The sequence below is a fragment of the Convolutriloba macropyga genome, chromosome 2 (assembly GCF_964194025.1).
Source record: "Convolutriloba macropyga chromosome 2, txConMacr16.3, whole genome shotgun sequence".
NCBI classification, from domain to species: domain Eukaryota; kingdom Metazoa; phylum Xenacoelomorpha; order Acoela; family Convolutidae; genus Convolutriloba; species Convolutriloba macropyga.
In genome coordinates, this window is record NC_134469.1 from 53,041,927 (window position 1) to 53,069,311 (window position 27,385).

Here is a 27,385-nt window from a genome sequence, read left to right on the forward strand (position 1 = left end):
TATAAAGAAACTTTAAATTACTAACATATTTGGCCTTTCGCCAATTCCATGACTATTTATGGAGAAATTTTGAAAGCAAAGCAGTTAACAACAATTTAAAACAAGGAATACAATTCATTTTTTGGTAGGTCGGAATCTAGTTGGCGCCTTGCGGTGGTCAGACTTACTCCTCGATGCCAAAATTGCCGACTTATGGCTATGATTCATAAACTCAAAGATATTACTAGCAACGTCAGTTCTAGTTGTGTTTTCTTTGATTTCATCTTCGGTGCAACTAGATAAATGTTCAAAATTATCAAAGTTTTCAAATATCAGCGTTTCACTTTTACTGGTCAGGCCAGGTAACTTGTTAATCAGGTCTCTAGACGCGAAATTAAAATTCTGGTCAAACGAAACATCAAATATTGAATTTTCGGCAGATTCTATTCCAGGCAACTTCGCAGCATCAGGTTCCGGTCTTTTATGCTTTAAATCGGCAAAAATATTGGCTGTCTGCTGTGCTCCCTCGGACCAAATAATTTTCAAAGCCGGAAAGTGGACAGTTAATAGGCTGATTCTGGTTTGTATGTCACTCGATGACACGTCCTGAGAAATTTTACCTTTTTCAGACATGTTGAAAGGCTTCGAAGGGTCGAATTCTATCAGTAAAATGGGTTTTCTGTACAGCCGACACATGGCAGTTGCCTAAACAAACGGTTCAGTTTATTAATTCATCAGATATCAACTTAAATGTAGAAAATTCGCCAAAAGTACAATGAACTGTTTCATACTCATAATGGAAGAAAATCGTTAAAAAATGAAAAAGAAAATCAAGAGAGGCCTAGTAATCATGTAAATGGATATAGCAAGCCCAACAAAGTTAGACTATTTTCAGTCGATTTCGAGCTTACTCTGGTTAACCATACAAATGAGTTAACAACTCACATGTAAAGTTTTTTGTTTATCATATTGTCTGTACCCTGTCAAATATACTATGGAGGTTGATACACAAACTTGGCAGAAATAACACGGATTAATAAGACTTGGTTTAACCTAAATTCTTGAATATTATGTCAAAATTTATGTACAAAAAAGCCAACGCAATAACCAAACTTCCGGCTCATTTCATATGCACTTGTTTTCGGTAGAAAATTGTCCAAAACCGTATTTTTCAAAGGAGTCACTGAGAAATGAACAATCGGTTCAATTTCGATATTTGGTACATTTACTTTAGCATATCTTCAGCTTCAATTTCTTTGTTAACTAGGGATATCATTTATCGTAACGTTTCAGAACTCATTTATAAGAATAAAAAATTTTTGCCAGACAATTCAGCACGGCCGCTGTTTTCTTTTTCCAAAAAATATAAAGTAAAAAATTTATTAAAATCCGAAGAAGTAAAACAGCCGACAAATTCCGGAAAAAAATCTGAGCAAACTGACAAAAGAGGAAACTAAAGAAAACTCCACTTATTATAGTATAAAACTGTTACAATAGAGATCAAAAGATCTTCACATGCATCTAAACAATTAAAATTTGCCTAGAGACAAAGCACAATCGTCATCTGCAGTGCAAGAAAAAAATTACAAAAAAAGCGCAAAAATAGTTATATCAAAGGTCAATTTCATTTAACAAATCAGTCAAGCAAGCAGAAATTGACAGTAACAAAAATTATCCATGAGTAGCAAGCTTAACGATCGTTCCAAATGAAATCAATGAAATGAAAGAAACAGTCAAAAACTCCTAAAATCTGCAGAAGGATTGAAAAGGCTACTTATTACGAAAAAACCCCTACTCTGCTTTTTTTAACACCCAGCATTTCCTGTTTATCCAGCATCTCTTGAATTGAAAGAGAAAATCAAAAGAGGTCAAGCAATTATGCAAATCGATACAGCAAACCCCATAAAGATTATTTTTGGACAATTTTAAAATAACACTGGTCTCTCGTACAAATGAGTTATTAACTTACAATTAAAGTTTCTTGTGTTATCATATTGTTTGTACCCTGACAATTATACTATGGAATTTGATGGACAAACTTGGCAAAAAAGACATAAATCGACAACTGTCTGAAGAATTCAGGGGCTGTAGCCTAAATCAATTTTTCTTTATGGGTGCAAAAACCTTTCTCCCGCCGGGATACAAAACACTGACCTCGCAATCCACAACCACCCGCACTAACCACTGCGCTGCGAATCACTTACCTCTCCTATGCTGCAACCCATCAGAAGCTTTACTTCGGAGCAATAGAGATCACTCAAAAATGAAGAACGAAAGCGTGAAAAAGTCACTTGAGAAGTCAAAGAATGTTCAAGAAAAGCGCAAAATTGTCAAGCACAAAATTTGCATAAAAAAGACACACACGTTTACAATAATTGCTATGAATTTCGCTCAAGAGCAATTAATTAACAAGGATTAATAATACTCGGTGTTCGCCTAATTTCTTGAACATTCAATGTCAATCAAGTTAATTCACTCCAGAATTAACTTAAACATAACCGACTAACGTCGGGCGAATTCCTCTCAAACGATCGGCCAGGGGTTGCTTTCGGTAGTAGCCAGTTAGGTATTGTAGCATTTGGGAGAGGGGCGGGTTTCAGGGGGGGGGGTCAAGGGTACGGGTTAGAAATAGAATGAGACAAGGGGGATTGGACGAGAGGGCGAGGGGGTAGCTTGGTACGTATGGGAGTAATTGTCGTTTGTTTATAGGGGTAGCGCTTGTTTTGGGAGCGAAAGTCCTCAAAATGACCTTTCAAACTTAAATAATACCATAATTTTGTATTTACTATTGATTATTCAGCTACGAAGTTAAAATCACAGAAGTCAATGTTCGGAAACAAAAAGTCAAAATTCAAGTCATGAGCAAATTCCCTTCAGCTAAAAAACAGCCTGTAGAATACGGCAACGACTAGAAAAGTTGTACAAGGTAATCTCTAAACTAACCTTATCTAAATCAGCAATATCAAATAACGAAAACATTAATTGTCAATAAAACCAGAGAGTGTTTTAAAATCGCAGACATAGCTTTCAGTTTAGGGGATGTGGGCAGGTTAGGGGGTATGTAGTTTTGGTGGTGAGTAATTACGCAAACGTCTCCAGAAACAATACGCCTGGAGGACACAAAATAGATCTAAAAGTGCCCCACAGTATCGTACAACAACCAAGTGCATAACGGGGCACATAGGTGCCCGGAACAATCGGCTTCCTAAAAAAATCGTTTCTGTAAGCACAATGATGCATGCCAAGAGCTAACAAAAACATACCTGGGTGTAGAGTCTTCCTGAGTTGAGAGATCCAATCAAATCTGACAAACTTTTCCGTTCAACACACAAATCATCACTCAGGAGGTAATCACCAACTTCAAGAGTAACCGGCTCAATATCTATGCCTCTCTGGTGCAACATAGGGGGAAGGTCACTGCGAAACTCACGCATGTCCACTATTACTCGAGGAGTTTGGTCCAGATCGTCTGTTTCTACTGCTCCACCTGCTTTTCGGGTGCTTACCGACTCATACGGATCAACGCTACAGAGCTTTCCTCTTTTATTCGAGTCCATATCCACGGCTGCCATGGAGGCTTTCTCTTGCATAAGTTTATCGAATGCTAACTTCTCCTTCTGCAGAGAAATGAGAAAACTTTGCTCTTCTACTGAGTCTTTGTATACCATAAAGTAAACCTTCACTGGCTTCTGAATGCTGGCTGCGTACACTTCAACTTGCCTGACGAAATCAACTTGGGGATCATAAAGAATCACGTAACGCGGACACAATCGATACAGGTTGCGGATAATATCGTGAGAAGATCTGTAAGAATGAAAAATTGTAATCGGCTCTTCGTTGCATTGTACCAGAGCTTCATTTGACAATATGTTGAGAACATCAGCATTCTCAGACTTTTTACCACCGCTCACAAATTCAGACATCAGCTTTTGCCTGTCAAGGTCGTGATATTTTCCCAGTTTGGTCACTTTGGAAGGCACGGCATCTTTTGATGCTAAAAGTATGCAGCTGAAATAATTAACTTTCTTGATTAGATTTTAACAGACAGACAATAAAATATCAACTAGAAGATTGACTAGGGATAATTCTAGGATCAAAATCATTGATTACCAGCAAAGTCTTCCATTGAAAAACTCCAGCTTTAGTTAACTTAAGATAGCTTTTCTGTTGACAAAATTTTACAACTTAATTGTCAATGAAATACTTAAAGCATCGCTTATCTTTATATAATTTAAAGCAATGAAGAAAAATGACCTTTAGGATTTGTTACGCACTGATTTTTAGAGATTGGGTCTATGGTATTATTGAGGTAAATATTTGAAGCAAATAGTTAGAATAACTGTCATTTTACAAGGACTTATTTTGATGTTTCACAGTGCGATTTTTAGCAGATATATTTTAAATAAAATTAGCTAGTAATAGCCTTTTATTGAGCGGTTCAGATGCGTGATATATCCACTAGTTTGCCTTGTATTTTAGAGTTTTGTTAATACCGGTTTCGTCTCTAATGAAGTTGACTCAAACTTAAGAGTTTTTAGAGAAAATTCCAGTTCAATCGTTAATTATTTCAGTAAGAATTATTTAATAACTTTAGTAAGAAGTTTCTCAAGTTTTATCAAGTTTTACAAGATGTTAGGCAACTGATTGTCAGGCTGGTTCTCCGTTGTTCTGGTGATCGTCGTTCCGCAGGGTTGTGCCTCGAGTTGTATTGGTCCTTCGCAAATATTTACTGATCTACAAGTTGGGCAATTTCCGGCTTTTGTACGTCTCTTGATGTTTGTTAACTACATATTCAAGTTCCGTATTAGCACCTACTTTATCAGACTAATTACTTCACCACTTCACCAAGTACACAATCTCTCATAAAGTTATTTACTGATTATGTGAATTTATCATCAAGCAACTCAAAAAAGTAAATATTGAGGCTTTTAGGCACGTGATATGTTTGCTATTAAACTGTCACTCTGCGGTTGTTTTTCGTAAACATAAACAAATTAGAGGTTACAGGCCCAGATGGAAAATACTGGCTATATATGGCCTTGAAACTAATTGAATATTAATTAATATAAAGCACTTAATTATGGATATTTAAAGGAATATCATCACGTAACTATGAGGGACGAAATAGGGGCGTGACACTACCGGACTTTATGAAAATTTTCCATGAAAATTTTGGGAAAGAACTGGGTTTTTACAATTTTTCTATAAAACATATAATCTGCACGAGTATAATGATATACACATATTTTTATTGGAGCCACCCGATTTATGTTTTCTTAGAAAAGAGTTTTGGAACGAAAGCATTTAAGTTAAAGACAATTAATGAAGTTAAGAGAAATAAAGTTTAAGTTGAGATAAATTGAGATAAGGATTAAAGTGAGGAAAGTTAAGACAAGATTAAGAGCTTTGAAGGAACGTTAAGGATGTGAAAGCGCGCTAATTTCAGAGTAAAGAGTGGGAACATAAGTTAAAGTTAAGGTTAAGAGAATAACGGGAATTAGCACTGGGAATAATCATGGTTATTTCGTTGAATAATGGCTCGAAACTTGGAGAAGGAGGTGAAGTAGGATACTGGTTGAATGACTAGTTTAAAGCACTGGTTAATTTCTGGAAGTGAACAGCTATTTCGAGTATATAAAGCACTGATTAGTTAAGCTTATTGCGTGAAGGGGTACTTAATTTGTTATAAGAATAATACTTGTCGAACTTATATAAGACTTTCAAGAACTTAAAGAATACTCTCCTCTCGGGGTTGAGCTTGATGGTCCAGTTCGTCGCCTGTATTGAATCTGTCAAGAGTGTTCAATGATAATGTTGAAGTTGCTGGCATTGAGTTTCGTCTTTGTCGCTTGAGGGTTCCAAGTTCTTCTGGAGAGATGACTGTTGGCGGTTGCTTGAGTTGTTTGGCGAGAGTAGTAACTACTTCTGCTTTCAGATGTTTGGGTACGGAAACTACTGGGTTTAGCGGTACATTGGTTCCGTTAAGCTTTATGAAATTTGGTACCATTCGTCGTACAAAGGCTACTTTATGGTATAAGAACATGAAGAGAATATGTAGGGCTAAATTTCCGATAAAGACAATGATTGTTAGCGAGAGAGAAAGTTTGATTGGAACGTAAGATTCAAATTTGTCAATTAGTGCTGGTTTAAATGACTTCATTTCAGTGGTAATGGGCTTTGCTATAGCATCTAGTGATTCTGTTGATAACTTTCGATTCGAGTAAATTCTGTTTTAACTTTCTTCAATAAATCTAGATTTGCTTCAGTGCTGGAATCATATTTCGGAAGTTCGTTGATGTTGGGTACTGAGTTACTTAAATGTGCAAGTGGATCTGGTAATTTTACATTAATTCTCGTTGCTGGAAGGTACTGACAGCTTTGTAAATCAGCTCGAATTTTAATGTGGTCACTGAACATTGTATGTCCACATTTTAATGTGATTAAACAGATGTTACAACCTTTATGAGGAACATTGGTGTGTCGGCCATTTTCATCCGTAATAATCTCAATAAGGGTATAATCACTTGAAGCTGATGTTAGGAGCCAAATTCCGCATCCAAGGTTCTGTGCTCGTTCGGGGTTGGGTAACACAACCTTCTCTGTGTCACATACTTTCAATGCTGAGATTGAGTGGTGAAACTTGAGGGTTGCTAGACACGAGGAGAATCCAAGGTGGGTTTCCATTGTCTCATGACAGATTCGGTATCGTGGCGATCCAAGACAGTTGTCATACTGAGCTCTCGTCAGTACTGTAGTTTCCATCTGTCCTTCTGAGATTGCTAAGTACTCTCCATCACGTATCGTAAGGCATCTAGAGAGTCCTCCTGGGGCATAGGGATTACAATTGCACGATAAACATCAAACACTGTCTGGCTAGAGGCTGGGGGAATGGCTAGTGTCAGTAAAAGTCCGTCTTCAACTGTCGAAATCTCTTGTACTAATTTCGCATCGTAGTACGAAAGTATGTCAGTCATGGGTATTGCCAAAGTTAGACGATCTGGGGCGTTCTTTTGGCTATCATGGACTGCATCAAGGATCTTTATCAAATATTCTCGAGGTACTAAAGAGATTGGAAGGCGTTTGTCAAGTAAAGTAGGTATAGCATTGATAACATTAATTCGGAAAGAATAAAAGGCTGCTCTGTAACTTTTGATATCTGCATAAAGAGTAAGAAGTAATGATGCTGCTGTGTCGAAGTTAAAGTTTAATTGTTGCTGTGATAATTGAATTTCCATGCAGGTTGCTAGTGCATTCAGATTATGGTCTACAATTGCAAACTGTTAAACTAGTTTCCAGTTTCTGTTCTGGTTTTCTTGCAATTCGTTATGAACTTTATAAACTTTTGCAAGTTCGTCAGCAACTAAGAACAATTTCTCATCGGTTTCTGCGCCGATTTCCATGACATAGTCGTTGAGGCTATTAAAACTGTTAGCTAATCGATCGATATTTTCAGCGTTTTGAGACGTTCGCTGACAAGATCCAAAAATTCCTGTGATTCCACCGCATCCTCCGCTGCTCATTGCTATTCCTGGACCGAAAAGTCCAATTCCAGCGACTGCGGCTGCTATAGCAAGCGGGGCGGCTCTTTTCTGTCGATTTTGACGGTCCTCTTTGACTCTGATGAGGAGTTTTTCTGTCTCGTTACGTAGCTTGAGGACTTCAATTTCAGCTTCGATTGTTTCATTTAGGATCTTCGTGTAAAGCCAGTCAACATTGAAGGCCTTTGTCTGATTCCGATACGTTGTACTGTACGTCATATTACAAACCTCTGACAGTGTTATCCATTTCTTTGAGAGTTCGTTAAGTAGAGTCTCTACTTGTTGTCGTATCGTGAAATTATAACGAGGAAACGGGACTAAAAATTCCACGTTAATGAACTTCTCAGTGATTAATATTTTTCCTTCCTTATGGAAGATTATTCATTGAGCCAGAGCTGCTTCTGTGTTAATCGGAGTCTCAAAAGTGGGGCCGAAAAGTACGAGATGTAACACAATTGTAAGTAACATTTTTGTATTTCAATAATAACAACTATGTTTCAGGACAATCTTCTACTGATGTGGCTCTTCTGGGTGTTTCAACTGGTTCTATTTGGTCTTCCGGTGTTTATTTGTTCATTTATGTACTTTACTCGGGCTTTTAGTTCTAGTTTTCTCAATATGGCACTTGTTTATGTGATGTTTATTTATTTCAGGTGTACTCTACTTTTGGGTCATGTGTGTTGATGTGTGTATTTATTGATATTACTACTAAATATGGTGTTTAAACATGTTGCAGTGTGGTTATTTGGTTGAATGGAGGGTGTGTGATGATGGGGATAGTGGTTGGGGGGGTCGAATTGTGCAGTGTTTACATGTTTTTTCGAGTTTTTCAGATTATTTTGCCCACAATATTGCACCATGTGTTTTAATATCACTGTTTCTGCCTTAATTATTGGATGTTGTGCAAATGGGACCAGGTTTGTCGGAAGGAACGCTGTTCACTGGTCAAGATTGATCCATCCGAAATGCAATATGACAGCAGTAGATAATATAGTTATTGACAGCGGGAGTGGTGGTGGTACTGAGTGGTGGATTATTATTTTATTAGTATTTTTTATTATTATCATTAGTATCTGGGTTGTTGGGAGTGTGGGCAAATCGAAGGAGGAGGAGGAGGGAAGTGAAAAAATCAGAGGAGGCTGTCGGGGAAGATTCAGTGTGACTTATTATTTATTTTTATTTTATTTAACTATATTAATAGCTGTAATATTGTGTAATATTAATATTAATATAACAGTGTAAGGACTATTGAAACTGACTTTAATATTGTAGTTTTAGATGTAATATTGACTGGTGCTACTAATATACTTCGCACATGGTGATAGTAATACGGTAGTAATTAATATAGCAAGACTTGTTTTGTGGGGGGGATTGAGGATATAAGTAGGGGATAAAAGGAAGAATTAGAGAGGCGTAGTGAATAAGTGAAGGTTAGTGAAGGGTGTAATTGTTTGTTCAGAGCGGTGTTGTGTGTTTTGCAGCATGTGTTATTAACAATTAGTGATCGTTGTTGCATGGTATTTAAACGTCCTTGGCATTTATTGCATAATCTGTTCTGTTTGTGTGTTTTCATTCCTGTGATTGTTCATTTTTGACTTAACACTTTAATTTTTTGCTTACTTAATCACTAGTTGGACTCAATTTTTGAATTTTCAGATAGTTATTGATTAGTCATGGATGTTGCCCAGTATGAAGATTTTCTGGCTTTCTTGCGAAGCAAGACGTTTCCTCCATCTGAATGGGTGTATCCATCATTTGTTCGGACAGCTGAGGAACGACGGGCTTATCGGGACAAAGCGGAGCATATGGTACTGGGAACAAAGAATGAGGGGACTTCAGAGTTGGTCGTGGATCGGGAGGTGTTGATGTATAAGGTGGAAGTGAAGGTGGGCAGCGAAATGCAAGTTCAGGAGAAGGAAATTCCAACTCAGCAGATGGTGTCTCAGGAGTTGGCTTCGCTTCATGTCGGGTTCAGTGCTTCTGCAAAGCACATTACTCGTGTGAGGTCACAAGTCGATCGCCTGAAAGCTGCTGGGTTCTTCTTTCCACGGTCGATGGCGGGATTGCAGGCCGCTGTTGAGAGGTAATTGCATATGTTTATAATATTTATTTATATTTTTATTTGGTTTTCTTGAGTTTGTTACATGTATTATTAATTGTGAAGTGGTGTTTTCTTATTGTTTAGAGCTACTCGTGAATGTGTGCCATGTTTCGTGAAGAAGATGCACGGCAAAGAGGTGCATTGCACTTTTTTCCGTGCAAATCTTTGTGAAAACGTGTGTGCCAAATTGGGGTACGAGTTTTACAATGACATTTATGCTGAGTATGTGGACATAGTGTCATTTAAAACTCCAAAGTTGCTGGGTGCGGCTGGTGTGAGGGCCGAAGTTGGTAGTCTGTGTGCTCTCAGTGCTCTGTACTACACTTTAACTGGTCGGAAGTCAGGTATTTGTTGTATTTTATCGCAATTTTCAGGAAGTTTAGGGCTTTAATTCACTTTTAATCGATTTATTACAGACAAGAAGGTTCCCAAGCATAATGTTCGTGCTCTACGCTTGGCTATTGTGGCCAGGATGCGTTCGCCTGGGTTCTCTGAGCTTGTGAAAGACCAGTTAGGGTACTTTGTGTCGGAGTATGAGATTGCTGAGAGTGAAGATAATGGGTCGTTGGCCGAGTTCTGGATAAATTATACCTTCAATACGTGGTAATTCTGGTACATGCATGTGTAGGTAGCTATTATCTGAAGTTTTGCTGTTTAGTTTGTCGGTATGGCTTATTTCCTCGGATGCAACGTCAACATCTATTGGCAGTATACTGAGGAAATGGGGGGCGGCTGGGTGTGTTACAGGCATTCGGTCAATGCTAAGACCACCACTCCTGCTGTACTGATTCAGTGCATCGGAAAATTCATCAAAAATGAGTATCGGTACCAATTTGAGCCATTCGTGGACTTTCCAAAGTGAGTATTTAACTGGTTTTTTGCAGAATTATCGTGTTATTTATGTAATTTTGAGACATTTTGTTCATTATAATAACATTTAAACAGGTTGGATGATGCTGAGCGGTACGTGACTCGTTCTACTAGGACAAGGGGTCAGTCCGGTCAGAGTACTAGTAGTGGTGGTACCGTAGCTGAGGATAGCGCCGATGAGAAATGACTGGTGTCGGTGCAATTGTATTCATCATGTAGTTTAGTTTCATCTATAGGTGAGTTTTTACTTATTATTTGGCATTTGTAGCTTTGATAGTTGATTTTTACTGTTGGAACTAGGAACTGTGGTGTGTGTGAGCATGTGGTAACATTTTAATTGCGGTGTGTGACTTTATAATGACATATTGGTGAAAGTGAGAATTTGGTGACCTAACGACTTTTTTGATGTTTGAGCATTAACTTTAATTTACCTGTAAATTATTGCTGTAAATTATTGGTCATAGACTGATTCTAATGGTTCTAGATTCTTGTCCTGGTTGCTAGCAGCACTTGTGTGCAATTTGAACTAGTTTGGAAGAGTATTTGGTACTAATTTTCACATGTAATTTTTTCGTAATTTTGGCCATTTTTCCGCATCAGGGCTGGTGTTGCATATATGTAAATTTTTCGATTTTTATTAAACTTTGGGCGAATTTTTTGTCTTAGCCCACTCAGTAGACATCGGTGGGGAATAACTATGCTGTAAATTCAGGTTTTTGGGCACTTTTTGGTCAACTTTTTCACTAATGTATGAAAAACCGAAAAATGCGAAAAATTGAGGGCTCCAGCATCACTCAATTTTTAAAATGCTCCAATCGGTCTCAAAATTGGTAGGTCGCTGCAGGGGCTCAAACAACCCTGCAGCTCAAAAATTTGGCGCAATTTGAGCATTTTTCGCAAAGTTATGACTGTTTTTGTGATCTGAACCTGGCTATTTTTAAATCATGAAATTTCGGTCTAAATAAGTCGTCACTGTTCATACATTATCGGTATTGAATGGTTAAAATGGTACAGTCTGTGCTTGGTACTAACGTATATTAGTGAATTATAGGGTTTGAAGCTATTTATCGGGTGAGAACATTGACCTTTACGTCCAAAATGCTAATTTTCAGGCATCATTTTTCCACTAATTGAGCTTTTTCGAGTCATGTGTCAGTGTGGTGATTCTCTAGTGGCCTAAATCAGGTGCTAACTGTGGCTATCAGGGGTAGCATTTTGGTAGCTTTGAAGTTGATTAACTTGTGTTTTGTGCCGGTTTTTCTGTGAAATTTACTAGATTTTTACTTGTGAAGCATCATGTTTTGTGCATAAGTTGACATAGATTGGAGATAATTAATTTTTGACAATAATTATGGGTCATACTAGTGAGTACTATGTTGGTAGCAGCTGTTGGTGCAGTTTGGTGCATGATTTGACTTTATTATATGGAGTTTTTTACTTTAAAATTTTTTACTAAATTTGATCAAATATGTGCAATTTTCGATGTTTTCACTTTTTTCAACATTTATGAATTTCTGTGCAATTGTATGGGTTTATTGGGCTTTGACAACTACTAGGGAGACTGAATATTGGATATGGGCACATAGATCGGCTATTTGGTACTATTTTTCTGGTCTAAATCTGGCTATTTTGGCGAATTTGAGAAGAGTCTGGTAGGCTTGTTTTTTGCTATTATTTCAACATTTTACTTAACATTTTTCACTATTTTTAATATGAGCGTGTAGAGCTTGAGCATGCGCATGTTTTAAGCTAATAATATCGGGTTTTCGATCAAAATTTCGGATTTTATGAACATGTTCGTAAATTTTCAAAAAGTCTCCAAAATTGAGGGGCCCAGCGTCACTTAATTATTAAAATGCTTCGATTGAGCTCAAAATTGGTGAATCAATTTATCGGCTCAAAAAACCCTGCAGCGCAAAAATTTGGGCATTTTCAACTATTTTTTCACGAGTTATAACGTTTTTGCTGCAGTGAACCTGGGTTTTTTGAAAAGGCTCAGATAGGGGATAGGTTATTGGCTATGAAAAACTTGTTCAAAATGATTGATATTGCTATGGTTAGACTGCTCATGCGTAGGGCTTACTGAATTAACAATAAAATTGGGCATATTTAGGTATTAAGATGCATTTTTGATCACTTTTATTGGAAATTACACTTAAATTTTTGTGATTTTCATTATTTTGGCAGTCTTTTCTCAGCTTGTATTGGCACTAGGGGGCTGGGAGTGCATATTCTGAGAGTTATAGATGGGGGGAGTGCTGATGGTATAGTTAATTTTTGTCAGAAGTTGATATTTTTGACTCTAGCTGGAAATAACTGAATTTTTCCTGACAAAATTGTGGCGATTTCAGAGCTTATTTGGGTTTAAGTCTTCATGGTTGATACTGGGATGAGCTGGGACTGGTTTTTATTGTACTACAAGGCTAATGAGGGGTTGCACTAGGGTTGTAGGGGGTATAGGTGGCTTTAATCGGGTCAGGTGGGAAATAAAATGACAAAATTTTTGGAGTGCTGAATTGAAGCAGAAGCGCAATTTTCGTTTTTTCGTCATTTTTCAACATATACATGGAGTTATTGGGTTTTAATGGTTGTCTGAGGTTGTACCATGTAAATGGCAGTTGGGAGTAGCTGCTGGAGGCATTTGGGGCAATTTTTGACATATTTGTGGGATATAATTTACACTACATTTTTATCAATTTGAACAACTTTTGGTAGGGTTCGGTATTTTTGTCATAACTCAACTTTTATTAATTTTTGACGAGATTTTTGGGTACTGGGATGTCAAGCGTGAGCAGTAGGATGGTCTAGGGCTATAAAATGGGTCAATTGGGGGTTTTTTGTGGGAGTTATCATTGAATTCAAGCGAATTCGAAAAGTGTCAAAAATTGAGGGCTCCAGCGACATTCGATTTTAAAAAATCTCCAAATCGCATCAAAATTTGCATGTCGGTTCCTCGGCTTGAAAAATGCTGCAGCGCAAAAATTTGGGATGACCACAATTTTATGACCATTTTCCTGAAGTGAACCTAGGATGGGTCAATCTTAGGCTAAGTTTTTGGTACTTAGAACGGGTCGAATGGGGTCAATAATAGCTGGAATCGCTTCTACTGGATAAGGGCTTTTAAGAACAATAGGTCAATCCATGTTCAGACAAGTAGTTCTGGAGATATAACAAAATAACTAGGATTTGAGGTCAAAATTTTTTGAATTTTGAGCGATTTTTAGACTTTAGGGCTAAGTTGCTCAGGCTTGTTGGGCTTTTGGGGCAAATGAAGGGTACTACTAGACTGTACTGGGTCTGTACATGCTAATGGATATAGATGGTTATGGGTAGAGGGTCGAAGACTTGGCATACAAGCTCAAAAATGATGTTAAAATCCAATTTATCATAGCCACTGGCGAGTTTTGGAAGACTTAAGTGTGAAATTCCTGCATCTATTACTATTTCTCTCAGTTCATAGAGACTTGCTAATACGGATTCGTATGTGGGTTTGTGGTAGTATCTAAATTTGGTAACTAAACTGAAGATATAACGTTCAGAAATGGGGTCGAAGTAAATTAAAACTGAGCCAATATCAGGTGGATATCTAAGTCTAATTGCAATTGGGGCTGCTGGGTACCAGCTTTTGACTTGTCGGGCTAATCCCTTTGCCATTGCAAGGTCTGCTGATATACAGTGTGCAAAAGAGTGTGGAGAGTATAAGATATCTGTTGGTGAACTTAGATATGTTGCATTTATTTCTTGACTAAAATGATTTAGGTTTTGATTTGAAGAGCCTGGTGAAGAGTTTTTTGTTTGAGATCTGGTTACTGGTTTGTTTACTGAGCTGCTGGTCTTTTTCCCCTGAATATTTTGCTATACTTGCTCTAACTTGATCCAGTTTTGTCTCTCTACTTGGTGTATTTGACTGTTTTGCTGCTTGTGCTGATGCTTTTATTGCTTCGCGTTTTTCTTCTTGTTCCAGTCTGGCACGTGCATTTTTTGGTTTAGGACTGCCTGATCTTTTAACTTGGTTGGTTAGGTAAGGGTTTGATCTATCTTCATCATGTAACCATATTTGTCTACTCACTCTAAATCCTTGTACATTTTTCTTCTGTTGGTATTCTGGTGATTTGAAAGTACTTTTTTCTGGTTTTCGTTTAGGGTGATAAGGTCGGGCTCTTAATTTTCTGCCAGTTGACGCAAATTGCGTTCGTGTGTTTCTGGAGGCGATTCGATATCTAATGGTACTATTGACGGCTGAGGTTGTTGAGCTGGTAGGAACATTTCGTCATCTGATGAGGATGATACGAGAGGAACACGAACTTCTGGTTCTTGGTATCTAATTTCATCAGCAATTAGCGGATCAACTGGTATTCTAGCTATTTGTTCAGCGTCCAGGTTTAGGTCAGTTAAATTTTCATCTGAACTGCTGTTTTCATTAAATAGGTTTGGAATTGCTTCATCTGAACTTGATGAATCAAATACTGGAAGATGGACTGGAGCTGTTCGTGGTCTAACTGCTGGTACTACTACCCTTGGTGGGGCCAGTGGTGCTGCTGGTGGTGCTGCTACTGCTGGTTCTGCTAAGGGTCCACCTAGTGGAACATTTATGGTCACTTTTACTGGGTCCTGTTTCACTTTTGTAGCTTGTTTTATCTCATTTTCTTGTTCGTTTATCAATTCCGGGATATGTTTATCGAATAGATCTGGTTCCATGTGTTGTTTTCTAGATGGATCAGGTTGAAATTTTGCAGGGTTGATAATCTCGAGGTCTTCAGGAGTTTCACTTGGTTTAATTGGTTTCAATCTGATGCGATGAACACATTGGGTGTAATTCGTATTTACTTTTCGAATGATGTAATTAGAGTCAGTAAGGGCTTTTTCCACTCTATAAAGCGGTAGCCATTTCTGAACTTGAGAAGCTATTACTGTTGATTGTTCTAATAGTTTAGGATTCAATAGTAAACAGAACGATTTTTCCGGAATCGGTTTTGCTGAAGCTTTTTGATCATAATACTTTTTGTACTTCAGGTATGCGGTCGTCAGTTTTTCTTTGTTTTCCCCGAACTTTTGCATCATGGCATCTTGCAGTTCAATTACAAAATCAGAATTTACTGCTACTGCATCCATTACTTTTCTGGAGAACCTAATATCAAGAGGTTTTATGGGTTCTCTGCCATGGAATAAAGTTGAAGGACAACAATTTGTCGCTGAATGATATGAAGTATTATGAATGTTGCTAGAGGAACGTATTTGTGCCAATCTTTCCATTGTTCCTCAGTATTAAGCTTTAATATTCGTTTCAGTGGTCCGTGAGATCGTTCTACTGCTCCAATTGTTTGAGGGTGCTTTAGTGAGGCGTGCTTCAACTTTACTTCTAATAAACTTGCTAATTCTGACATTAATTCTGAAGTAAAATTTGTTCCTAAGTCACTTAGTATCGTTTGAGGAATGTAGCTGTGTTGGAAGAACACCTTTACTAGTTCTCGAGCTACTGTGTCAGCATATCCATTTGTTAATGGAACTGCAAATAGGTACTTTGTGAAAACATCTATTCCACTCAGAACATACTTATATTGTGATGACTTTAGGGGGCCTACTAAATCAATTTGGAGCATATCTCCAGGATATGATTGTAGAGAACTGACTGGTTGTAACTTTGGTGTAATGTGGCTTTTTGGTACTCTGTTTAATTGGAGACAAGTAAGGCAGTTTTTGATGAAGCTAATGAAATGGTCGTTGAAGCCTGGATAATAAAATCGCTTTCTAAATTCCTGAATTGTTGCTTTGATGCCTAAATGACCTGCTGTTTGTGAAATATGGAGTCTACATATAGTCTATATAGTCTCCACAAATGCTTAGGTACACAGAATTGTTTATGAAGTACTCTTCCAGTATCATCATAAAAATTCCGGTATAAGACATTCCCTTCAAGAATGAATCTGTTTAAGTGTTTGTGATACTTTTTTAAATTTGTGGTAGCATACTTTAAATCTGGTTGTTGATTATTCTGTTGAATCCAGTTTATTACTGTTCTAATGTCTGTATCTTTTTGCTGCTCTTCTGCTAAATTAAGGCTAATTAAGTTGTCTGTAAGGTCTGGGAACTCATCTAATGGATTTGGGTATTCAATTGAATTTATTTCTTGTTTTCTTTTAAGTTTTAATAGCCCTTGTATTTCTGTGATTGGTAAACTACTTTGTTTCTTTTTATAATCTTCATAAACTCCAAGTTTTTTAAGGACGTCAAGTTCTGCGTTGTTAGCTTCGTCGTCAAAATTGTCAATATCAAATAATACGTTCAGTTCAACATCAGGATTTTGTGCTTCTGTAGCAATTTTTATTTCTCTGACTGGAATTCTATCTGTTAATTTTAAAGACATTGTTGCTGTTTTGTCATTCTCCATTCGGGAGAGGAAATCTGCGGCGTAATTAGCGCGTCCAGGAATTTGAGCAATTACTATATTAAATGCGAGTATTCTGTCTAAACAATTCCAAAGAGATGGTGGTATTACTTTTGATTGAAAGAATTGTGTGAGGCTTTTGTTGTCAGTGAGTATAATTACTTGTTTACTTGATCCCCAAATGTAGTGCGAAAAGTAGTCCAGCGCAGAGTACAAACCTAGGAATTCTTTGTAGTAAATTGAGAACTTTAATTGCGTAGCATTAAACAAATGCGATCCAAACGAAACGGGAGCGCATGTTTTCTTCTCTTTCTTTCCCGTTTCATTAACGTAGTCTTCCACCATTAGTACAAAACCTGCACCTTGGTAACTAGCGTCACAAAGAATTACATACTGTAGGCCTGGTTTTGGCAATCGCAATGTTACATTCGTTGCTTCCATTAAATCCTTCTTTATTACTTCTAAAGCGTTTACGTGTTCTTCTGTAGTCTCTATTACTGCATCCTTCTTCAGGAGCTTATAAAATGACATTAGTTTCTCGCCTAGATTAGGTATGTAATTTCGGAAGAATGCGTGAAGCCGATTAATCTCTTTACTTGTTTTGTCGTTTTTGGCATTCTAAATTTATCAAGGAATTTAGTTATTTTCGCTTTTTCTGGTGATATTCCATCTGCGCTGATGCTATTTCCAAGGAATTTCATTGTATCTGTTGCTATTTCACACTTCTCAGGTGACAATTTCAGTCCCGATTGACGTATACATGTAAAGATTTCTCGTAAAGAGGGTACCAATTGTTCAAAATTTGTTACTGCACTTCCGATATCATCCATAAACTGGGTACAATTTCCTGAGGCTAAATATGGGTCCAAATAATGTCTAATAAATGAGCTAAATCCGGTTACTGACTTATTCAATCCTTGTGCAAGACATTTATAGGCATAGGTTCTCGAAGCAAAGTTAAATGCTAGCAGTTGCACTGATACATCGTCTGCCATTTGCACGCCGTGATATGCTTGAGAACAATCAAGTTTTGTGAACAATTTTTTCCCGGCAAAGTAATTTATTGCGTCACTCATGTTCGAAATCGGGAAATTCGTATTCACGTAGTCGTTTTTCAGCAAATGGTTTACTTTTCTCAAGTCAATTAACAGTCTAAGTCTTCCTGAATTCTTTCGTTCTGCGAAAAGTGGACAACTATATCTTGATTGAGATAAAGTTGTTATCAGTCTGTAGTAATGCATTAATGCTAGTTCTACTTGTAACTCATTTCTCAAATGGACAGGCGTTGGAGTGCCTTGTTCGTAAATTGGTATGCTTCTTTCTGGAGTTAACTTTATCTTCAAATCTGTATTATATCCGACGTCAAATCTATGCTTTGCAAAAATGTCACTGAATTCAACTAATAATTCACCTACCACTGCTTTTTGCCCATCGTTATGGGCCAATTTTTTCCACGGAAATTTGCTCAAAAAGGTTATTTTGTCCTGATGGTTACCCTTTGGATCTAATTTCTCCATTTCTTGCAGTTTTAGCAGTTGCTCAAAGATTTCTCTCTGCAAGGGCGACAAATTTGTCGGATCCGGGCACGTTTCAGGCGTTGGGAACCATAGTTTTTCATATTCTGGCGCTGGTTGAGCTTTTCTTTTCGGGGTGTCTGTAACTTGAATTAGTTGATTTATTTCTGTTAAGTAATTTTCGCTCATTTTTGCAACATTTATTAATTGAGGATCTACTTCTAACAACTTTACAGCTTGTTCCGATGTTAAGAATGAGAATTTGGCTATCTCTTCGCCTTTATTTATAGTAATTGGGTGGTCAGTAATGTTCAGGACATAGATGTAAAGAGTATTATTTTCAGCAACTTTACTTAAAGAGGACGTTAATATTACTTCGCTATCTTTTTCAAAGATTTCGTTTGGAATTATTATTCCACAAAGGTCAGTGAATGATTCTAGTTTATCGTAAAGCTTGCATTCTAATACTGCTTGTTGATTTGGCTGTAAGACTTGCTTTTTCTGTGTATAAACTCCAAATTTTTTACGTTTTACAACTCTTCTGGGTTGCTTTTCTGGCTTTATTTCTTTTATTTGCGGAGTTTGATCAGGGAATTTAATGTAACTTTGTCCTGGGCAGATGCTAACTTTATGTTTAACGAAGAATGGGTTACCTAATATTACAGGAGTTGTGACAATTAAAACAAGGAAATTTTCTGTAAATGTTTGTGTGCCCAATTTAAATGTAACTTTAATTGCTTTATCAATTTTGACTATATTTCCGTTTGCCATTTTAACTTTATCTAGATCTGGCTTTTCTATTTCTGTTATTGAATTGATATTTGTGTTAATTAGTTCCTTGTAAAACTCACGACTTATCACGTTGGCAAATGCTCCTGTATCGATTAGTGCGCGTCTATCTAATTCTCCATTAAATTTAACTTTAACATAGGATAATGTTCTGCCTAAAAGTGGGACAATGCTGAATAGTTGCTGAACATGTGGTGTTGGCTTTGGTGTGGGTTGAGGTACTTGTGTTGGGAGTTGCACAGAATTGTTAACTTTACTTATTATTATTACTTTTACGTTTTCTACGCTTTTTGTTACTTTTATTATAAACTGGCTCTATTACTTTATCTAAACTAGGACTAGACGTGCTTCCGTTATAATGGTTAACTGAGTTTTTATAGTTTTTATTTTGTTTTTTAAAGTTGGGTGGCTGTATTAGTTTTTTTGTTGATTAAATGGGTAATCCATACCTCTCATATTTCTACTTTGCAGTGCACCAGCACGACTAAATTCTTTTGCTTTTTGCATACCATATCGGTCTTGTGCTGGACTATCGTAAACTATACCCTGTCTACGAAGGTTTTGAGGGGTATTTTTTGTTGGAAATCGGTAAACAGGTCTATTAACATAAGCTGGGTGAACAAATGGGGGGCTATCTGAAGGTTCGGTCCAGTAATTCCGGGTTTGTGGCTGTTGATTATAATAGAATGGTCTAGGGGCATTAAATTTCGGTCTAAACTCTCGCTAATTATTAGCACGAGGGGCATACTGTTGCTGGGGCCGATAGTTTTGCTGAACTGGACGATAATTAGGCTGATATTGAGGGTAATTTGGTCGATAATTTTGATATTGGGGGCGGAAATTTTGTCTATAACTTTGTCTGTAGACTTGTTGAGGGTAATGTGGTGTGAATATGTTTACTGGGCCTTGTTCTGGTGGCTCATTTTTAGGTGCTGCTTTCTGTTCGAGTTTCTGCTCAAGTTCTTTCTGATTATTGGAAATAGTAGTTATTGCTTTTAACATTTTATCTGTATTTAACTCTGTTATTTCATTAAATCCGTCATCAAAGTACTCTTCTCTGTTGCACATCTCCCTTATTGCAATTTGTTGGCTAGCTAAGGTGCATAATTGATCAATGGTATCTGTATCTGGCCTTTTTAAGAGCTTAGGCTTAAGCCAATTTGGCATAGACTTAATAAAGAAGCGCTGTATTTGTTCGTTTTTTCTGTTTTCTGACATCTGAAGGGCAGAATCTCTTGCTTCCGTCTCTCTTTCGAATCTACGAGCTTCTGGGTCGCCTGCTCCTGCTGGCGCTACTACTATTTCAGGTGCTGGATACGCTTTATTGGCTTCGGTTCTTAACTTCACTAAGAAATTTTTTACAGTGTCTATTTTTGGATTAAACTTTCGATTCTCTAATTTTATAATTCTGATCTCTCTCAAGTCATCCTGCGTGAATCTATTTCTTAGAGCTGTTATACTGTCTGCGAAATTTAGTCTGGTATCCTCTGGTAGGGTTAAGAAGTATCGTAAAGCGTCTCCTTTTAAATGTAATTGCAAAAAGTTTGCTTGTTGCGCGGCTGCGATTGCTGCAACTCCGATTGCACCTGTTATTAGTTGTTCAAACTCGTTAAAATTGTCCGTTTCTGATCCAGAGAAGGGTGTGATGTTGATTTGCGCGTGTGCCATTTTGCTTTTTACCCGATTAGATTATATACTTAACGTTCTATCAGTCTTATTTTCGTTCTAAAGTATTAAATAGCACACTTAACTTAATGGAGAGATTAAGGGGTTTTAAGTAAAGAAAACAGTTAAATGAATAGCACAAGAATATCAGAAAAGAAACTACTGAAACCATTCGTTCAGAAAAAAATAAAGAAGGGCTGCTTATAAGCCTATTCCTAAAGCTCCGGTCGAATCGTCAGACTTACATCGTTGAAGCCGTATGGGCCGCCGAAGTCTCACCTCTAAAGAGTGCCCCTTAGTCTAGGAAAATTCGTGGGGACCACGACCGCACAGGCCTTGTGGAAGCTGCACTCAGATAGGCAACAGCATAATGACCGAAGTCACTGTTTGATTCATTAACCTCCGGAGCTGGGCGGGGAAATAAAATATAATTGTTTTTTATTTTTGTTTAAACTTTTGTTTTGCCCTCTTTTAGTTAATAATTAAGTTATGGTTTCAGTAATTTAGCTTATTCTGATGTTATCTGATAATCAGCGATGATGTTGTCAAGGTTAATATCTCTGTCAGATTGAAGTTTGTTACGAATAAGGCCAAATTTGCGAACTTTTTGATTTAGACTTTTTGCTGTCCAATAAATTGCAACACGTTTATCATCTTCATCTAGCACATAAATTACAATGGATTTATAAAGAGAAGAGGAGAAAGCAGTTACTATCTGAGCTTGGGTTTGTGTCTGTTTTGTGTGTAGTTAATGTTATTTCCTTCAATATGTTCAACAAAATTGGGGGAAGCGCGGCAATTATTAATAGCGGGGAGAATTTGTTCTTTATAAATTGACATAAATAAAGCACCAAAATTAATTTTACAAATTCATTTACTCACAATATCCTCGTTTGCAAATACCTTGTGTTGTTTTTGTCCGTTGTGGCGGCTGTGGTTGCGTTTGTTCCAGTTACTGTCCACTCAAGCACTTTTGAATTGTTGTTACAATTAGACCACGTAGACACAAACACTATTTCCACCCATTCTTTGGTTTGTTACTGCTTTTTGCATTATCGTCTTGCTCGGAAAAGGAGTCCCGGAGGCTGGTCTGGATGATTGGAGGCTCTTAAGGTAATGAAGAAAAGGAAAAAGAAGAAAATGTCGAAAGAAGGAAAATGTCGAATTTATCAAAGAATTATATCGTTAAGTTTCGGTTCGTTAAACTGGAAAACAGTTAATAGCTCCTGTCAGCATGTTACGCACTGATTTTTAGAGATTGGGTCTATGGTATTATTGAGGTAATTATTTGAAGCAAATAGTTAGAATAACTGTCATTTTACAAGGACTTATTTTGATGTTTCACAGTGCGACTTTTAGCAGATATATTTTTAATAAAATTAGCTAGTAATAGCCTTTTATTGAGCGGTTCAGATGCGTGATATATCCACTAGTTTGTCTTGTATTTTAGAGTTTCAATAATACCGGTTTCGTCTCTAATGAAGTTGACTCAAACTTAGAGTTTTTAGAGAAAATTCCAGTTCAATCTTTAATTATTTCAGTAAGAATTATTTAATAACTTTAGTAAGAAGTTTCTCAAGTTTTATCAAGTTTTATAAGATGTTAGGCAACTGATTGTCAGGCTGGTTCTCCGGTGTTCTGGTGATCGTCGTTCCGCAGGGTTGTGCCTCGAGTTGTATTGGTCCTTCGCAAATATTTACTGATCTACAAGTTGGGCAATTTCCGGCTTTTGTACGTCTCTTGATGTTTGTTAACTACATATTCAAGTTCCGTATTAGCACCTACTTTATCAGAATAATTACTTCACCAAGTACATAATCTCTCATAAAGTTATTTTTTGATTATGTGAATTTATCATCAAGCAACTCAAAAAAGTAAATATTGAGGCTTTTAGGCACTTGATATGTTTGCTATTAAACTGTCACTCTGCGGTTGTTTTTCGTAAACATAAACAAATTAGAGGTTACAGGCCTAGATGGAAAATACTGGCTATATATGGCCTTGAAACTAACTGAATATTAATTAATATAAAGCACTTAATTATGGATATTTAAAGGAATATCATCACGTAACTATGAGGGACGAAATAGGGGCGTGACAGGATTTCAAACACAGCCTGGAAAAATCCCTTTAGACACTATGTTTTAATTGGTTTTTCGATTCAAAATCAGTAGATACGAAAACCAGTAACACACGAAAGAGGACATTGATCCTGCCAGACATCACAAAACTTTCTTGATTGTCTCAAAAAACATGTAACTCTCAACACTCCGAGCCTTAAAACTCGGCGTTAATTGGGCTCCAAATTCAATTTACGGTCACTGAACAAATTTCGAAAAGAAATAGTAACATCCGTTTAAGTGCAAGATAGCAAAACTTATCAGAAGTAGATACCGGAAATTCCAATAATTTGGCATTTTTCGAGACAAAATTTCGAGTCTTTAACCAAATGTACACATATTTTTATTCACAAACCACGCAAGCCTGTTAGAAGTTCCGTCCACTGTACGGCCCTCATTTTTGCAGTATTTCTGAGTGGACGAAACACGTCTAAATGCATTTTGTTGTTGATCATTTTAGGCTGCAGAAGCAATTTTAAACTCCAGGCCGCTTGTGATTGTTGCCGAGCTCCCAGACACTTACGAGGTTGAAAAGTGGCAAAACCAATCAAACACAATGTTTGACCTCCCTTTTACGGCACTCGCACGCGTAAAGGCTAAGTGACCCTTCTTCCCTTGGTTTCTCTTCGGAACGCTTCTAGGCAAGCAGGGTCACTCTCGTCAGCACAAACAACTTACTTCCTTGAATAAATGTGCTCCAGTCTCCCGCAGCTGTTCTAGGTTGTTCAAAGGAAATAAAAATTAAGATAGAAACGAAAAGAAACAAGACGGCTCCTGCAATACTGTGAGTAGCGCAAAACGTTCGAACACGACTCAATTCAGTCAAGAACGTCTCTTTGTTCCTAGACGAAAAGCTCGTTTTAACTATCGTTGACGAATAAAATGATAAGTTAACTAAAATGAAATCAAAATTAGGAGGCAAAAACATGTCAAATTTTTCTCCTGGCAAAAATTTGATTTCAAATTCTTTGAATTCATATGTCCTATATTTCCAATATTTTTGTTTTTTTTTTGTCAAATTAAAGCACAAAACAGCTTTTTTTCTTTCTTTTCAATGTTTAGGTTACAAATTTAAAGTATTTTTGTATGAAAAACTGACGCTGTCCATATCAATTAATTGAATCTGGTGTATGTCGTTTTCATGTTTCAATCATAACTGCGCCAATTGGTGAAAGTATGATCAAAAGTCGACCAAACATTAGTTGAGAATAACGGCGCGGTGTCAAATATAATTTTCTGTTAAAAATTTTTTATATGCGATGACACAAAATAGCAGTCAATTGTAACCATCCTTTAATTTCCATGAGGACGTTATTGTAGAACATAGTTCAGTAGAATAAAAAATTTCTAAATAGAGACCAATTGGACAGCGCACGCGTCAAAGTGAATTGAAGTCTGTCCCTAAAAAAAGTTATTTTGACTTTATCGTTCATTAATCGAGTGGTTATTGTTCTCTTGTTATGTTTTTGACAGACCTCTAAAAATTATTAAATATATTTAATATCAGCTTAAACCCCTGAACACTTGCGCACTAATCCCCTGAGATTAAACAGATTTCTTGATCTGAGTTATTTATTTCTTAATGCAAGCGAAAATTAAAAAAAGTGACTGCTTCACAATAAACTCAATTTTCTTGAATCTTAACATCCCACAATCGTTCAGCTCTGTCAAAAATGAATTGGATCAATTTTCAAATGAACTGCGAGATATGAGTTTAGTGTAAGTGGACGCAGAAACCAACAAATTATTTGAAAAAACTGATTTGAAATAAACTTTTAAAAAGATTTATAAAAACGCTTATATACAGCCTCCGTTGAATCAGATAGTCCAAACAAAAGAGGCCCTGATTTTTACGAAAAACATTTCATACAAAAAGTCAGAGAAACCAGCAAAATTAACGAAAAACTCGAAAAATTTTTTACTATAGTTTTCGTTTGAATCAGGAGTATCACAGTTGTTAAATTCGATTGAGTTTCAAGGAAAAAAACCATAGAATACAACTGACTACAATGCAATATGTTTTTAAACCATTCGTTTAGTAAAAGTTTTTTTAGAAAAAAGGAAGAAACAAAATTTTTCCATTTTTATAATATTTCTTGGAATTTTGTTTAATTTTTTTTTAAGTTTCAAAACATTTTTTTGATTATATTGTAAACCTATTAAGCTATGAAACGATTGCCCAAAATTTAACAAAGTAGTAACTAAGGGGGAGAGCAAGAATTCGCGACAATTAAAAAAAGTCAATTTTCTGTATTTTGTCTTTCCATTATTACTATTTTTTTATAACGATGCAAAAAGTTTTCACTTCTCTTTTTTAAAGAATTTCGTATAATCCAATATAGAAGTTTTATAAAAATGTATTAACAATTTTGCAACGACTAAATTATAATAAATTAATATCTTCCTCTTCCTTTTCCTGGCTATCCTTTCAATTGTTTTTTTTTTTACAAAACTGCGATTAATGTTTCTCTTTTTTACACTGCGATGCGTCAAAAATTTGACTGAAGAAGCCGGGCTCGTACATATATATTCCCCCATTGTGAAAAATGGAACAAATACAAACTCGGTGCCCCGCTCGATTTTTTACACAAAACAGTTGCTTTCATCCAGCATATAATTATTGCAAAATGGTAAATTCAACGTTCTGTGTAGCCCATTGATTACACCAGCTCTATTAATAAACTTAAACAGCTTAAATTTAACAAGAATCATGAAACTGTTGACATTAAGCTGTGCAAAAAAATGCATTTCTTGACGTTATATTTAGCTTTTACAAATTGAATAGCGAACTACTATATAATGGGCGCAAATTTGCACTTCAATTCTGTGCACAAAAATAACCATTTTCAAGCCTTCACAGCTCGACTTTCAGGCTGGCGCGCAAAAAAATACCATACCCTATTTTATGAAAGTAATGTTGTGCGTCCCGCAATCGATCCAATTTCTACGGCAGCTTAATGTTCTGTTTCTCTACCCTATGAATTATTTTTTAATTTTTAGAACAAAATGACAGGATAACGTTATATGCCTCTTGTATGTGTAACTTACAGGAAACATCATTCTCGTCTTGACTGGTGCCATCACCTTCATTGTCTTCACTGCGTTGTTTCTCTTCCAAAAATTTTATCCCTTTGTAAAGGTACTGTCTGAGAAGCTCACTTGTTTTGGAGTCACGAACGCCAACAAATATCCGGCCTTCCGATTTTTGATTTTCCGCCAGTTTATCATTTTCCAAGTTAATCTCTTTCATAATTTCTTTCAGTGCACGCCACTTAGGGTTTTCTTCTAACTGTCCTTTCTTGTCGTCCCCGCATCCAAAAACACGCTGCTTAGAATTCACAAACAGACTGTCGGCTTCTTTCATGAACAACCAGCCGGTATTGCTAGCAAAAACTTCTTCATTCTTCCGAATCTCGTTTATGAAATGATTAAAAGATACACAATCCCTCTGCAGTAAGTTAATTAGTATATTGCGCAAAGTTTTAAGGTCGGTTAATAACTGCTTTGATTTTCGACTGACTGAGAAACTAACAGGATCCAACATAGTTCGAACTTGCCTTTCAAAATCGTAGGAAAGCACACTGTCCACAGAAAATTCTTCTTGATCCAAAGATGGATTATCTCGCTTTATCTCTGCACAGCACGCTTTTATCAGCTCCAGTACATTTCCCTGAATCTTCAGCATCAATGGAGTAATTTTAGTCTGGTTCTCAATAACTTCAGGCGCCATTGAGTCGAAACATTTTGCAATCGAGCTTCGAAAACGTGGCCAAATGTTGAGACGTTTCAGATTACACATTCGCATTACACGATCTGCTTTACCATGTGCAGACATGAAAGCAGTCGGAACTTCACTGAAAGCACAAATTCTTCCAGTCGTATTCTTCTGTCTGTACAGCCGAGTAATGAAAGCTTCCTAAATCATAAAGTTATTAAATCAAATCATAAATCAAATCAATGCTAAGAAGATTTAATTAGATAAATGAAGGCTTTGATTAGAATTAACAAGAATATATATCACCTGATGAGATAGCAACAGTCTTTCAGCACGATATATGAATAAAGCAGTCAGAAAATCAAACGGAATTCGGTTCGTGAGAAAATCCAAAACTAAAATTCTTGAAGTTACGAACAGAACACCACCCGATTTATAAATTTTGACTCTTTCAGTGACTGAATTTGTCGTCTCTGTCGTTAAGGAACAGGGCGCTGCATCTGCATCCCATAGATAATCCAAAAAACATGTCACATCGTCTTTGGCTGCATTGACCACAATCACCAAATTGGTTCGCACGCAGAAAGCTTTCAACATGTGCGCAAATATCTTTTCCATGCAGAGACCTCGAGCTATAACGTTCAGCGAGTCATCAGCCAACGCATTTTCAATGATTTCGTATTCATAGGGCAAGAGCGAATCCATTTTT

At 36.8% G+C, this 27,385-nt stretch overlaps 1 protein-coding gene across 1 annotated transcript; it reads right to left on the reverse strand.

Moving 5' to 3' along the window:
• Nucleotides 1-27,385, reverse strand: LOC142358766 (DNA repair endonuclease XPF-like). Its single transcript, XM_075410343.1, has 4 exons — nucleotides 26,983-27,385; nucleotides 26,010-26,877; nucleotides 3,243-3,973; nucleotides 1-684 (listed from the first exon to the last, which is right to left on the reverse strand). Exons 1-4 carry the CDS (start codon nucleotides 27,379-27,381, stop codon nucleotides 115-117), a joined length of 2,568 nt encoding a protein of 855 aa, XP_075266458.1. The 5' UTR covers nucleotides 27,382-27,385; the 3' UTR covers nucleotides 1-114.